The sequence below is a fragment of the Staurois parvus genome, unplaced genomic scaffold, assembly GCF_062004578.1.
Source record: "Staurois parvus isolate SC_StPar_1 unplaced genomic scaffold, SC_StPar_1.0 ptg001193l, whole genome shotgun sequence".
Lineage (NCBI taxonomy): Eukaryota > Metazoa > Chordata > Amphibia > Anura > Ranidae > Staurois > Staurois parvus.
The window spans coordinates 504491-520630 of NW_028318989.1; the positions used below are offsets into that span (position 1 = coordinate 504491).

The window sequence follows — 16140 nt, forward strand, 5'->3', positions numbered from 1 at the left end:
GAATGCATGCACCAACACAGCTCTGAAAAGTTTGAGAAAAAAATCTTCAAAGTGCATAGTAGGCCATGCAGAGATAATATTGATATGTATAATAATAATATAGGTAAGTATAATCTATAACGTAAATGCTGGACTGAGCAGAAAAGTATAGGGGGACTAAAGCCCCTTATTCTCTAATTATTATTATTATTATACAGTATTTATAAAACGCCAATAGTTCGCTCAGCGCTGTACATTACAAAGGGGGACAGAACATGTGACAGAACAATACCAATACAATGCAAAACATGAGGGGATTGAGGGCCCTGCTCTTTCGAGCTTACAATCTAGGAGGGAGGGGATAGTGGTACAGGAGGAGATAGCTGTGGGGGATGGAGTGGTAGGAAGAGTGGAGGAGGTCGGCAAGTTAGCAGGGGGTGGGGTAGGCTTCCCTGAGGAGATGGGTTTTCAGGGTGCGCCTAAAGGAGAGGAGAGGAGGTGATAATCTGATGGGTTGGGGCAGGGAGTTCCAGAGGATGGGTGACACCCTGGAGAAGTCCTGGAGGCGGTCATGGGAGGAGGAGAGCAGGGAACTCTAATAGGATCATTTACATAAGGTTGACCATATTCAGAACCATAAAGATGAATATATAGCTTCTTTAAAGTGGAACTAAAGTCTCCAAAATACAACCATGAGCAGGCATCTTTTTATTGTAGAAGGGGCATGAAATAGCTCTTCTGCAATAAAATAAATCTGCCTGCTTGCAGTCTTCTTTAGAATGTACAGGCATGTGCAGCTCAGTTTACATTCTGACACAGATCCTCTGTGCTGAAAACACTAAATTGATGTCATCCTGTGCCAGCCAATGAAGCCAACTGCAGCCCGATACTCAATAGATGTCAGTAGAAGATGTCGGCAAGGGACCTCGGACCGCTCAAGGAGAGGTAAGTATTGCAGACTTTAGTTCTGCTTTAAAAGATGTTATTAAATATATGTTTGTCAACTTCTGACCACCACAATGCTATATGGCCAAAACATGGATAACGCCCCGCCAATTGATTGAGTTCCCATTGAACGCCACTGGTAGTTCTACAACATACAAAGACATTTTAGTAAATTGTGTGCTTTCAACCTTGTAGCAACAGTTTTGTTGAAGGACCTTTGTGTTCCAGCATGACTGTGCCCCAGGGCATCAAGCCAGATCCATAAAGTGGTTTGATAAGTTTGATAATGGGGAACTCGAGAGGTCCTGGTCTCAACGTACTGAACATCTTCGGGAGGAATTGGAACACTAATTTCAAGCCAAGTCTTCTTATCACACATCAGTACCTGATCTACAAATGCTCTTTTGGCTGAATGGGCACAAATTCTCCTGACACACTCCAAAATCCTATGAAATGTCTTCCAAGAAAAGTGGAGGCTGCTATAGCCACAAAGGAGGGTCCACCTCCATAGCACAGAGCATGGTTTTGGAATGGAAACATTTGGAATGTCCAACAACTCAGATAGGAGTTTACAATTTTTTGGCTTTATACAGTAGTTTACCATAGCAACTAGTAGTAAACCTGGTCCCTGTTCTTGTAACATGTCATTCTTTGAGGCAAAAACAGGAGTATGCAATCAGGGAAAATACAGTATATCCAATATATGAGAAATGGCAATGCTTTGATTTCTTTTTTTTTTTTCCCATAAAATGCTTTGATTTTGTATCTCCGTGTTTTCTTTCCTGTACAGAGTGTTGAAGGAAAGGTTCTGGAGAAAACAGTTGAAGATTGGATGCGATATAGAGAAGATTGCTACCAATTGATGGCAACCACACCACACCCTCTGGGTTAGCTGACATCACTCTTTCGAAAATCTTTTGTCACTGAGTAGAAAATAGACTTGGGACACAGTGGATTGTTTTTCTGTGACTGCACAATGAAACATACAGAAATTGTCTGACATTATAGCCTTGACCTGATGGATTTTATCATTACAGTATTGAGTTTTCGATGTATAAATAGGCTTATCTAGTAGTAAAAAATATCAGTTACCATTAGCTGTCAAGGAGTGAATTTTACTCAAAGGCAACATCATGTGTATACTATGCATACCATTTGTTATTATATGTCGTAGGGTTCATAGGAAGAACAGGAGTCTAGGATCTGGAGCTTTTGCAGTAAATCAGGGAAATAGCACAACTGGTCATAACTATGCAGCTTCTCTGTGGTTTTTGCAATCCACATTAAAAAAAAGGATAGGGGTGGCTGCTACCTTGCTTAGGGCCACATTATGCTTTGAAGTGACTCTTCTGAAAAAAAAAAATAATGTCCCTACAAAGAAAGCGACTAGTACTCACCTCCTGTCTTGCAGTCTCCCCTGGGTTGAAGATGCAGGCTTGCTGAAAAATCTTTAGCATCTGGCACACTTCTTAAAATATTGGATGCCTGATCCCTGGCTCTATAATGTGGTTCCTCCTGCTTGATGCTGTGTCCTGCAGTGATCTAAAGTAGGCAGAGGAAACCACAGACAACAGTGGAGAACATCAGCCCTCAACACTTCCGAAAGTGTCAACTTTTTTCAGCAAGCTTGGGTCTTTAAAGTCCAACTCTGGAAAACTTTAAAAAACCCCTTGCAGAGGGGCTACACATGCACTGCAAGGGTCAATTGCTCATTTAGGTCTAGCTGACACAGGAAAGAAGATTTACTTACCCTATTCTCTGATCCTCTGGGTCAACCAGGCCTTGTAGTGTCTTCTCCCTCATGCTCCAGTGGTCTAAGGTCCTGATGTCAATAAGACAAATGCAGGGTTCATATGCATTGGACATGATGATGCAGGGGGACAGTCCACCTCAGAAGCATGGAGGATCAGGCAAGTAAAAGCACTTCTCCTCTCACCTAGACAGAACAAGTTAACCTTTAGGGCTTGTTCACACCAGGAGTTGTGCCCAAGCGTTCACTTATTTTGCGCATTCCCACGTGTCACATTTTAGAGCAGCTCTTTAATTTCAATGGGATGACCTATGTACATGAAATGTGTAAAAAGGTGCAGGAAGGGTGTCATGTTTCACATGATTGTCATATGCCTTTAAGTGTTTTCTATATTTTGTCTCTGCTCCTCCCTTTCCTTTCGTTTAGTTAATGCTGTATAGATAGCCCACCCCTTTTCCCAGTAAGGCATTGCAGCAAGCCTCATGTCATGAAGCAGGACACATTATGATCTTTTGACCTATCCGTTGTTCATTGTTGTAAGATTCTCTCAGTTTATGGAATAAGCTTCACAAGATCTACAAGATGTCTTCTGGATTGAGTCACTTGCTGTGTCATTCAACTGAGGTTGGAGTTTTACTATCTCATCACAACTGTAAGTTACAGAGATCACACTTTCAGTGCTTAGATTGAAGAGACAGAAGAAAGGGTTTTTTAAATCGTGCGGTACTTTGCATTTTGGTGGGTGCAAACATATGGGGGTGCCAACAAGAAAGCAAAAGGCAGCATGTTTTTTGCAGTGCAATCCCACATGGCAACTGGTGTGAAAAAGTCCTAAAGTCTCATTGCAAGAGATCATTTTAAAGTTTCCCAGAATTGGAGGTCAGGGAAGTATCAATTGCTATCTTTGCAGTGGTACAGTTATTTATTAACTTGTCTCACAGGAGACACAGGGGCTTAGTGACTTTTGGCCATTATGTGGGTAAAGTGGATATCACAGTGTTGCGGGATTGCTTCATGTGTTTAAAATGATATGATTGTGGGGAAAGAACAAGTGGCACTCACTTCTCAGCCAGTAGTGGTGTCCCCTTGAAAGATAATTACAGATGTCCTTCTCTTGTGATGGAACTTTGTGTAAACTCGGCTATATATGTAACGAGCAGGTTCCAGGTGGCTAGGGAAACCTTGCCATGCCTGCTGCAAATATCAGTACCTTTAATCAGTGCCCCTTATGAAAAAAAATGTGACTTGTAGAGAGTGTTTTTGACTTTATAAATCTTTACTGCTGCAGAATGCCTCTTCAGAGCACACTCATAACTCTTCCCAACACTCATACCTCCCAACTTTAGAACTTGAGGAAGTGGGACACCCTAGGGAGACAAAGACCAGCGGCTGTAGTTAAATTATTCTGAATGTTGGACATGGCTTAATATATAGATAGCATTTCTCAGATCTGACAGAAAAAGCTCAACAGGGGACACAGCTTTTAAAACCTGGAGTTTAATCTCTTGCTGACTGCATAATGGATAAATGCCATGGCACGAAAGATGGGCTTTAACGCCTTGCCGTTGTATATATGTGTTTGCAGGAGGTTGTTTGCTGAGAGCATGCTCCTAGCACACTGACCGAGCTGTCACTGACAACTCTTGGTCAGAGCTTCTGATTGGGAGTCAACAAGACAGGCTTCCAATCAAGTGAGAGCCAATAACAGTGGTCACATGATACAGAAGCCATGGCACCTCCCAGACATACAAGTCCATTTAAAGGGCTGCCGGTTGCACATACTGTTCACATTGAAGGGGGCTCCTTAAAGGGTATTTTAAGACCATACTGTTTTTTTAAGTTTTAACAAGTAAAGGAAAGGTTTAGAACCCCTTTGTCCTGGTGACCATTGTTAGTGATGGGGAATCCAACATTTTAAATTGTCACCGGAGCAGAAATAATAAGGGCATTTTGCCATGGGACACTTATGGAGACAACTGTCTAAGATGGAGTTTATCTTTCCTTCGAGAGAATGCCTCCCCTTCTTGTTGTGTCTTTGGCAGAAAAATAACCTGGCTGGTTTAAATCATTTCATACGCCAGACAAAATAAAACCAAAGATTTGGCTTTAGATATACAGTACTTTATACCAACCCAATCAGGCCCACTGCGTCCTCATCAGTAGGCAACATCCTGATGTTCGTGGAACCCAAAATCATTCTTTTATTGACCTGCTCCCAAGGTGGATAGCCTAAATTTTGATACACACATTCTCCGACACCCCACATATTTCAAAGGGGAGTTCCAGATTCTTCCACAATTGAGTAGTCATGTGCACACTGGAAATTTTCATTTTGTAACTGATGCATTAATTCATTGAAGAATTTTGATTAGTTTTTGGTAGGAACGCACTGATACAAGTTTTTTAAGGCGAGTACGAGTACTGATACTTTTTTATCAAGTACTCATTGATACCAATTACCGATACCTATTTTTCGCGCAGTGCAGTGCGATTTGGGCCCATAAGAAATTAATGTACTGCAAAAGAGTCGCATGTGAGAGCCTCCATACATCAGATCCCCCCATCAGAGTCCCCCTTACTTCCGATCCCCTCAACAGAGCCACCCTATACATCAGATTCCCCCATCAGAGCCCCCAAAACATCAGATTTACCCTTCAGAGGCCCAATACATCAGATTTACCCATCAGAGCCCCCCATACATCAGATTCCCCCATCAGAGCCTCCCATACATCAGATTACCCCATCAGAGCCCCCATACGTCAGATTACCCCATCAAAGGCTCCATACATCAAATCCCCCCATCAGAGCCGCCATACATCAGATTCCCCAATCAGAGCCACCATACATCAGATTACCCCATCAGAACCCCCATACATCAGATCCCCCCATCAGAGCCCCCCCATACATCAGATTCCCCCATCAAAGCCCCCAAAACATCAGATTTACCCTTCAGAGGCCCAATATATCAGATTCCCCCATCAGAGCCCCCCATACATCAGATTCCCCTATCATACATCAGGGCCCCTTATCAGAGCCCCCATACATCAGATTCCCTCATCAGAGCCTCCCATACATCAGATTACCCCATCAGAGCCCCCATATGTCAGATTACCCCATCAGAGGCCCCATACATCAGATTCCCCCATCAGAGCCCCCCCAGACATCAGATTCCCCAATAAGAGCCACCATACATCAGATTACCCCATCAGAACCCTCATACATCAGAGCCCCCATACATCATATTCCCCCATCAGAGCCCCCCTTACATCAGATTCCCCCATCAGAGCCTCCCTTGCATTAAATTCCCCCATCACAGTCTCCCTTACATCAGAGCCCCCCATACATTAGATTCCCCCATCAGAGCCCCCCTTACATCATATCCCCCATTAGAGCCCCCCCATACATTAGATTCCCCCATCAGAGCCCCCCCATACCTGTAGACTCACTCCATAGAGTCCGGCAGGTTCCTAACAACTAATGACTGCAGGTTTCTGAGGATTCACAGCAGCTGAATGGCTGGCTGATGGTCCGGACTGGACTGTCAGTCAGTCCGCCATTGGCTGCACTGGAGCTGTGCATGTCCCCCCCGCCCTCTCCTCTGCTGTATTAGGACAGTACAGAATGGGCACCACCAGGAGAGGATCCTGTCACATCTACACACAGGAGCCGAGCTTCAGTGCATGCAAATGACAAGGTATCGGTTTAAGTATCAGTGCATTTACATGAGTATCAATACTCATGCAAATGCTTAGTATCGGCACAACCCTACTTTTCGGATTTAATTTTGTATCTTTGGTATTTGTTTCATATATTTGTTGGTTCGGGTGGATTTGAAAAATTCTGCAAATTCTTCTAAAAATTGCTATGTATTAGTTTTCAGGTTTGATATTTCAGATGGATTCCTTTTTATCACATATCAAAACTATTTGGAAGGATTTGATATCAGACACAACGGAATCAAATAATGCAAAATTCGACAGACCTAAGAATTGCATTCTACTCTGCATCTGAATTGACTGACTGTGACAATTACAAATTCAATTTAAATCACAAGTTTACTTGAATATGAATTATTGAATGAGTTCAAAATTGAATTAATTTCCCCATCATCTGCATGAAACAAATGTATACAATAATTTCGTTATAATTTTTTTTCATTCGCTGACATTTGTTACTATGTCCATTAGGAGATTTTTATACATCCGAAAATTAAACTTTAGTCCGAAAATCAATTCGTAATGAAAGGAAATGCGCATGTCCAGGGGCGGACTGACCATTTGGAAACTCGGGCACTGCCCGAGGGCCCGGGGTCAGTAGGGGGCCCCATGAGATGCCCCTGGTACCTTTTTCATAGGCTTTTTTGAGTTTGGACAAGGACACAGGGGCCCCATGATCCCCTATTGCCCAGGGGCCCCATGAGTTGTCAGTCTGCCGCTGCGCATGTCTATATTTGAGCAGTCCTCACTTCATAGCCACAAATCATCATGTCATTCACCGTCAGAGAAATCCCCATCTCATCCCTTTATCTGCAAGGGGAGAGATCTAGTCTTAATGGCAAAATGTCTTCTTGTAATGATCACCCTTCATTTTATTTGCAGTATAGAATCCCCTGACCCCAACTTGCTTCTCCGTCTTTTGTTTTATAGAGCTGCACTGCAATCGTACTTTTGACATGTATGCCTGCTGGCCAGACGGAACACCCGGGACTATCACAAGTGTAACCTGTCCCTATTATCTTCCTTGGTTCCAGAAAGGTATCTTCCTACAACAAATAGTTTTTAAAAGTGGAATTTTATGTTAACAGTGAGCTTTAAATGTACCAAAGAAATAAGTGGAGTTATAGGGATGGGCAGGGCTTTTTTTTTCAGGTGCAGGTACTCCGCCTTGATAAAAAAGCAATATAATCGATCCCCTGCTGCAAGCAACTGCAGACCCCACTGCAATTATAGATTCTCCAGCAACAATAGACCCTCACACAACAAAATACCATCCCTCCACAAGTAACAATAAACCCCCCCAGCGACAATATATCTCACAGCAGCCAGCAACAATAGACCCCTGCCTCCACAGTAGATCCCTCCCAGCAACAATAGACCCCCCACAAGCAACTGTAGACCCCACAGCAATAATAGATTCTCCAGCAACAATAGACCCCCACACAACAAAATACCATCCCCCCACAAGTAACAATAAACTCCCCCAGCAACAAAATATCTCACAGCAGCCAGCAACAACAGACCCCTGCCTCCACAGTAGATCCCTCCCAGCAACAATAGATCCCGCAAGCAACTGTAGATGCCACAGCAATAATAGATCCTCCAGAAAAATTAGACCCCCACACAACAAAATACCATCCCCCCACAAGTAACAATAAATCCCCTCAGCAACAAAATATCTCACAGCAGCCAGCAACAATAGACCCCTGCCTCCACAGTAGATCCCTCACACCAACAATAGATTCCCCACAAGCAACTGTAGACCCCACAGCAATAACAGATCCTCCAGCAACAATAGACCCCCACACAACAAAATACCACCCCCCCACAAGTAACAATAAATCCCCCCAGCAACAATATATCTCACAGCAGCCAGCAACAATAGACCCCTGCCTCCACAGTAGACCCCCCCAGCAATAATAGATCCCCCACAAGCAAATGTAGACCCCACAGTAATAAGAGATCCTCCAGCAAAAATAGACCCCCACACAACAAAATACAATCCCCCCACAAGTAACAATAAATCCCTCCAGCAACAATATATCTCCCAGCAGCCAGCAACAATCGACCCCTGCCTCCACATTAGATCCCTCCCAGCAACAATTGACCCCCTCCAGCAATAATAGATCCTTCCCAAGAAATAATAGACACCCCAGCTGCAATAGATCCTCCAGCACCCAGCAAAAATAGATCCTCCAGCACACCCCATCACTCCTTACCCTTACATACATTCAGTGCTTGAGGTGCCTGGGAATAGGAAAGTCAGCTAATGTTTCTTACTGACATAGGCCAACATTAGCTATAGCTAGGGTTGGATTTTCTTTTCTCTCAAATTTGTATTGAATATATGAATATATAACATTGCAAGCACAAAACATATGTAAATACATTGGTGGGGAAGTTTTCTATATTGAAAAAATAAGCATTGTACATTTTTAATTTGGCTGGTACAGTGGAGCTTTATCAGTTGGGTTAATGAATCCTGAGTAGTTGGAAATTCAAATCACTCCCATTTGTAGCGGATGCCATGTTACTTGGATGGTGGGGGGGATTTTGGTATTGGTAATTAGGGTTGGTAGTAAATGTTTAGGTTAGATTGGTAAATAAAAAAAAATAAAGTGCGGGGGCAGCACTAAGTCTCAAAATGTGAAGCTTCTTTTTAATTTGTTTCCATTTTCTGGACACCTCCAAACAATTGTGGCTACATTCATCTAGACAACTAAGGAGAGAAGGGGATTGAGGGAGTGTAGAGAAGCGTCTCAAGGCTTTTTATAGTTCTAGAAACATGGAACCATCTTTCCTTTCTCTTGATTGAAGAACCTGCTGCCATCAATAGCATATTTTAACAATACCTTTATTAAAGTGTATCTATAGCCAAAACTTTTTTTCTTTAGTTTTGGATCAAGTGAGGACAGATTAGAACCGCTGTCAAATTTTACTGCTGTTCAAGTCCCCATTAGAGAGATTTCCCCTCAAGTCCTGTTCTAGGGCAACCTCTTCTTTTGCAATAGGAAGAAGGTTTAGCCACACACCGGAGGATAGATGAATATATTGTGTATTTATTGATCTATAGGACACACAGAACACCAGGACATGAATACAGGACCTGTTAACGCGTTTCACAAGATCTCGGTAGATGTAGGTTATGATTAAGCATGAGATCGCGTGAAACGCGTTAACAGGTCCTGTATTCATGTCCTGGTGTTTTGTGTGTGCTATGGATCAATAAATACAGTGTGTTTGGTGGCGAGCCAGAGCCTGCACCTGTTGTGGATTGTTCTGGATTGTTTGCCTGAGCGGTATACCTTTGTTCTTTGGATTCAACCTTTTCTTTTACAAGACAGAAATTGAAAGAAACTCTCCCAACAGCCAATAGTCTGTTTCCCTGGTGTAGATTTTCCCTCACTTCCTGACTGGTGAAAGCTTGGAATCTCTTGAATAGAAGTAAAACCCAAAAGGTATTCCAACCTTTTCCAATGCTAACCAAAAAAAAAAGTTCTGCCTATAAATACACTTTATACATTATACAAGGCTCAAAGCTTTGCAAAGGGATGTTGTCATGTAAAGCATCAAGATGTCTAAATCAGGGCTTGAAATTTCCACTCGCTTGCTCGCCAATGGCGAGTGGAAATTATGGTGGGGGCGAGTGTGTCCCCCAGGGCCGTCTTGCTGAGCAGGCTCGGAGCTCAGGCTGGATCTGTCATTGGCACTGGGTGCCGTCAGACTGCTCGCAGTGAAAACAAAGGAAGGAGTGTGTACTGTGCTCTCTGCCTCCCCCTAGAGTGCAGTACCCAGCTCTGTGAGTAAACAACGATGTACTGCAACTTTTTATGGGGGGGAGGTGGTGTGTGTGTGTACGTGTACATGTGTGTGTGTTTGTGTGTGTATGCATGTACATGTGTCTGTGTGTATGTACATGTGTCTGTGTGTGTGTACATGTGTCTGTGTGTGTGTGCATGTACATGTGTCTGTGTGTGTGTGTGTGTGTGTGTGTGTGTGTGTGTGTGCATGTACATGTGTCTGTGTGTTTGTTTGTGTGTATGTACATACATGTGTCTGTGTGTACATGTGTCTGTGTATGTATGTACAAGTGTCTGTGCATGTATGTACATGTGTCTGTGTGTATGTACATGTGTCTGTGCGTGTGTATTTCTGTGTATGTACATGTAGCTGTGTGTATGCGTGTCTGTACGTGCCTGTGTGTGTATACATGTGTCTGTATGTGTGTGTGTGTGTACATGTGTCTCTGTGCATGTTTCTGTGTGTGTATGTACATGTCTGTGTGTCTGTGTGTGTGTGTGTACATGTGTCTCTGTGCGTGTTTCTGTGTGTGTATGTACATGTCTGTGTGTGTGTGTATAGGTTTCTCTGTTTGTGTGTGTTTGTTGGTGGCGAGTAACTCTTAAGGCCTGGCTAGTAGCTCAGGACTTGAAATTTTAAGCCCTGGTCTAAATACAACCATGGCTGGAACCCCATTATAATGACTAGCAAATATATAGTCAAGAAGTGACTCTTGAGACCTTTTATCACAAAGCAATACATTGGGACAGCGTTCAGTATTTTAGGACACGCATTTTACTTAGCCAAGGAATGTTGTGTGTTTTGGCAGTGAGGAATGGGCTGGTAACAAGACGCTGTGGTCTAGATGGCCAGTGGGAGATGACCAATGGAACCGAACCTTGGAGGAACTCAACACAATGCGATTATGAGATGGAGGTGATAAGAAATAAGGTGACTTCATTTTGAGTGATTTTTTTTACATTTCAAATGAATTATGTGAATGTATTGTGTTCTTGTAGTTGTTTTATTGGTGGATAGATGGATGGATAGATCGATAGATGGATGGATAGGTGGCAGGGGCGAATTGACCATTTGGAAACTCGGGCACTGCCCGAGGGCCTGGGGTCAGTAGGGGGCCCCATGAGATGCCCCGATACCTTTTTGCATAGGCTTTTTTGAGTTTGGGCAAGGACACAGGGGCCCCATGATCCCCTATTGCCCGGGGGGCCCCATGAGTTGTCAGTCTGCCCCTGATAGGTGGATAGATGGATAGACTGCAGATCCTGAATAGTTAATGCAGCAAAGTACCACTAACCTATTTCTATATGGCAGGCGATGCCATTTCTAAGATTTATTGTAAATATTAACCACTTCATGCCCAGAACTCTATTAGTCCCCATAGAGATCTCTTCAGTCTTGCTTTAATTCGCAGAGTTGTTTTTAGAGATTTTTCTGTTTTGCACAAATTAACTGACATTTGTTGTTTAGCACAATATATATATTTAACTGCTCTATTTTATTTATTTATTATTTTAAGATTTGTATATACGTATTTTAGGTTTTAAAGTAAACCTGCCATAAGGAAAATATAGTGGCTGCTACTGCTGACCTCCATCCCAAAATGTTGGGAAGAAGTATGCAGATCAGGAAAGTCAGAAGTAATTTTCTGCAGACTTGTTATAGGTTAGTGTTGAAGGCAGAAGACTTGTTTGAGGTCAATATTAAAGGCAGAAGATCAGCCTGACAGTCAGGAAAGTAGTATTTTCTGAAAAAGAGGTAAAGAAGAAAAACAAGGAAAGAGATTTCCCAGGAATTTAGCTAGTGCAAGTTTTACATAAATAGTGCATCAGATAATAACCTCCAAATATAATTGACTCGGGGAAAAAGGAAACTGTAATTGTAATTGTATTAGATAGATAGATAGATAGATAGATAGAATAGTCTTTACTTTTGTTTCACTTTAGCCCAAAATATTACTAAGGCTCCATTCATACTGTCTTAAAATATGCTGCTTCTAGAGAAGTTTTGCCTGTAGAAGCAGCTAATGTTATCCTATGTGTCCATGCACATTAGGTAGTCTAGTGGCGTTTTTTCAAGCTCAAGGTTTTGAGGCAGAAAAACAACCCTTCTGTTTTGCTTTTTTGGGGCTCCATGCAAATTAGTGTTTTTTTTAAAGCTCAGAACATGCTGCAAAAATGTTGGATAAAAGAATAACTGGTAATAGCATTTTTTAGTAGAGTTTTAGTAGCGTTTTAATAGTGTTTAGGAGCGTTTCGGAGAGTTAACATTTTATTAGTGTTTTTACAGTACATGTAGGAAACAAATGGTAGAACAAAAGCTGTTAGAAACCTTTCAGCAGCATTTAGTAGCATTTAGGAGTATTTAGCGTCTTTTTCTGCCGGAAACACTCCCAAAAACTCTATAAAAATATATTTTTTCTGCTCCTAAACACTGAAGCTTGAAAAGCACTACTAGCCTAAAACAGTGTGCATGGACCTATAGGATAACACTATTTAGCTTCTAGGAGCAGAAAAAAATGCTAGTGTGCATGCAGCCTTATTATTATTATACAGAATTTATATATTATTATTATACAGGATTTATATATTATTATTATACAGGATTTATATATTATTATTATACAGGATTTATATATTATTATTATTATACAGGATTTATATAGCGCCAACAGTTTGCTCAGCACTTTACAATATAACGGGAGACAATACAGCAACAATACAGTTCAATACAAGAGGGTTAGGAGGGCCCTGATTCTGGGAGCTTACAATCTAAGCTTTAGAATGCTCTTCTGGTGAAAAAAATGCAAACATTCCTAAACACTAGTACAAAAAATGCTCAAACTTTGTGTTTTTTTTTCTTCCAAGAGCACTGGAAGCCAGTGTCCACAGAGCTTTACAATTCAGATAAAGCAGCAATTTCTATCATTAAAGCAGGTTTTAAATGTCTATTAGCAATTAGCACATGCCAGGAATAAAGACATGTCTCACACTTGGTTTTGTCTGTTATGACAAGTAAATCTTGTTATGCAAAATTCATTATGTTTAGTATTCATTTGATTTTAAATTTGAATGCTTGAAAGCATCTTGGGAATATTTCAGCCTATTTAGAATGCAGTAATTATTCTGCCGGAAATGCCAGAGGATTATTAAATTCTGACTTCCTAAACTCAAATCCACCTGAAGTTTGCAAAATGTTACTGACTTCCCTGAGTACATTTTTAAATTGTTATTTTGCGACATAACTAAAGAGCACCTGTCAAATATAAACTTGTCTTTAGTTACAGTATCTGGTGAATTTGTTACTTTGTTTCCTAGGAGGTGACAAAGGACATGTTATTCAGTTTTAAAGTACTGTACACTGTTGGGTACTCAGTGTCTCTGTTCGCCCTCCTTTTATCTTTGGCGATCCTCACTATGTTTAGGTAAGTGTCTCTACTTTTCCCTGATCATACCTTCACAGAGTTGGTGGGTCCTATTGGAAATGATCTCAAAAACAGCTCTCATGAATTTACTAACCCTTACAATCCTATTATTTCCTGACATTTCTCCAGGAAGTTGCGCTGTACGCGGAATTACATCCACATCAACCTATTCTTCTCCTTTGTACTGCGTGCTGTCTCGGTCATCGTGAAGGATGTTTTGCAGGAGAAGAGATGGGGTATGCAAATCAATGATATGTCTGACTGGGAGTTCCTGGTCAGCAACAAGGTCAGAGTCAGTTTGTTATTCACTCCAATGTTTAAAAATTCCATAACCTATTGTTAGATATTCCAGATGATAAGTAAGCTCTATTATTTGATTTGTCCTTGTCAGGGGCGGACTGACAACTCATGGGGCCCCCGGGCAATAGGGGATATGGGGCCCCTGTGTCCTTGCACAAACTCAAAAAGGCCTATGAAAAAGGTACCTGGAACATCTCATGAGGCTCCCTACTGACCCCAGGCCCTCGGGCAGTGCCTGAGTTTCCAAATGGTCAGTCCGCCCCTGGTCCTTGTATACTCTGCAATAGTTGGGGTTGTGGTGGAGTTGGATCAGATGGGGAGGTTTTGTTGCAAGGCTTTTGAATGTTTAATCTAGGTCAGCCTTTCTGAACCAGGGTGCCCAGGCAATTGGGTATCATCAGACTAGCATTGGTTTCCAGCTTCCAGAGACATCAGCCAGATATATATATATATATATATATACAGTTGCAAGAAAAAGTATGTGAACCCCTTGGGATTACGTGGAGTTTTGCATGAATTGGGCATAAAATATGCTCTGAACGTCATCTAAGTCACGACAATAGAAGAACACAGTCTGCTGAACATAATACTACACAAACATTAGATGTTGCCATGGTTTAATTGCACATAACATGTAAACATTCACAGTGCAGGGAGGAAAAAGTATGTGAACCTTTGGACTTAATAACTGATTGACCCTCCTTTGGCAGCAATAACCTCAACCAAACGTTTCCTGTAGTTGCAGATCAGACCTGCACAACGATCTGGAGTCATTTTGGACCACTCCTCTTCACAAAACTGTTTCAGTGTAGCAATATTCTTGGGATGTCTGGTGTGAATCGCTCTCTTAAGGTCATGCCACAGCATTTCAATCGGGTTGAGGTCAGGACTCTGACTGGGCCACTCCAGAAGGCGTATTCTGTGCTGTTGCAGCCATTGTTTTGTTGAATTACTTGTATGCTTTGGGTCATTGTCCTGTTGCATCACCCATCCTCTGCGGAGCTTCAGTTGGCGGACAGATGGTCGTACGTTTTCCTGCAAAATGTCTTGATAAACTCTGGAATTCATTTTCCCATCAATGACAATAATCTGTCCAGGCCCTGAGGCAGCAAAGCAGCCCCAAACCATGATGCTCCCTCCGCCATGTTTTACAGTGGGGATGAGGTTTTGATGTTGGTGTGCTGTGCCTTTTTTTCTCCACACATAGTGTTGTGTGTTCTTCCCAAACAACTCAATCTTGGTTTCATCTGTCCACAGTATATTTTGCCAGTAGTGCTGTGGAACATCCAGGTGCTCTTTTGCAAACTTCAAACGTGCTGCAATATTCTATTTGGACAGCAATGGCTTCCTCCATGGTGTCCTCCCATGTACTCCATTCTTGTTTAATGTTTTCCTTATTGTAGATGTGTCAACAAAAATGTTAGCATGTGCCAGAGATTTCTGTAGGTCTTTAGCTGACACTCTGGGATTCTTCTTTACCTCATGCAGCATTCTGCGCTGTGCTCTTGCAGTCATTTTTACAGGACGACCACACCTAGGGAGAGTAGCAACAGTGCTAAACTTTCTCCATTTATAGACAGTCTGTCTTACCGTGGACACATGAACATCAAGGCTTTTGGAGATACTTTTGTAACCTTTTCCAGCTTCATGCAAGTCCAAAATTCTTGATCGTAGGTCTTCTGAGAGCTCTTTTCTGCGAGGCATGGTTCACATCAGACAGTGCTTCTTGAAACCAGTAAACCCAAAACAGGTGTGTGTTTTTTAAGGGCAGGACAGCTGTCAGCAACACATCCAATATCATCACACTGATTGGAGTCCAGGTTGGCTCACTCCTGGCTCCAATTAGCTCTGGGAGAAGTCATTAAGCTAGGGCCTCACATACTTTTTCCTCCCTGCACTGTGAATGTTTACATGTTATGTGCAATTAAACCATGGCAACATCTAATGTTTGTGTAGTATTATGTTCAGCAGACTGTGTTCTTCTATTGTTGTGACTTAGATGACGTTCAGAGCACATTTTATGCCCAATTCATGCAAAACTCCACGTAATCCCAAGGGGTTCACACACTTTTTCTTGCAACTGTATATATATATATTATACAGGATTTATATATTATTATTAGAGATGAGCGAATCGAAGTATCCGAAGTGGAATTCGAGTCGAATATCTGAAAAATTTTGATTCGTGCCGAATCCGAAAAATAGCCTAATTCGGACGCGCGAATCGA

General features: G+C 42.0%; 1 protein-coding gene across 3 annotated transcripts in view; it reads left to right on the forward strand.

Annotated features, from left to right (window-relative positions):
- LOC149438316 (glucagon receptor-like) overlaps positions 1 to 16140 on the forward strand; it is a 109640-nt gene that overhangs the window by 47163 nt on the left and 46337 nt on the right. For all 3 annotated transcript variants that reach the window (XR_016307922.1, XM_089659976.1, XM_089659977.1), the window contains exons 3-7: positions 1715 to 1811; positions 7321 to 7428; positions 11000 to 11121; positions 13506 to 13612; positions 13742 to 13898. Coding sequence is in view for 2 of the 3 variants with exons in the window: in XM_089659976.1 (XP_089516102.1) it covers positions 1715 to 1811; positions 7321 to 7428; positions 11000 to 11121; positions 13506 to 13612; positions 13742 to 13898 (591 nt within the window). In the remaining variant the exon portion in view is untranslated. The remainder of the gene's footprint in view (positions 1 to 1714; positions 1812 to 7320; positions 7429 to 10999; positions 11122 to 13505; positions 13613 to 13741; positions 13899 to 16140) is intronic.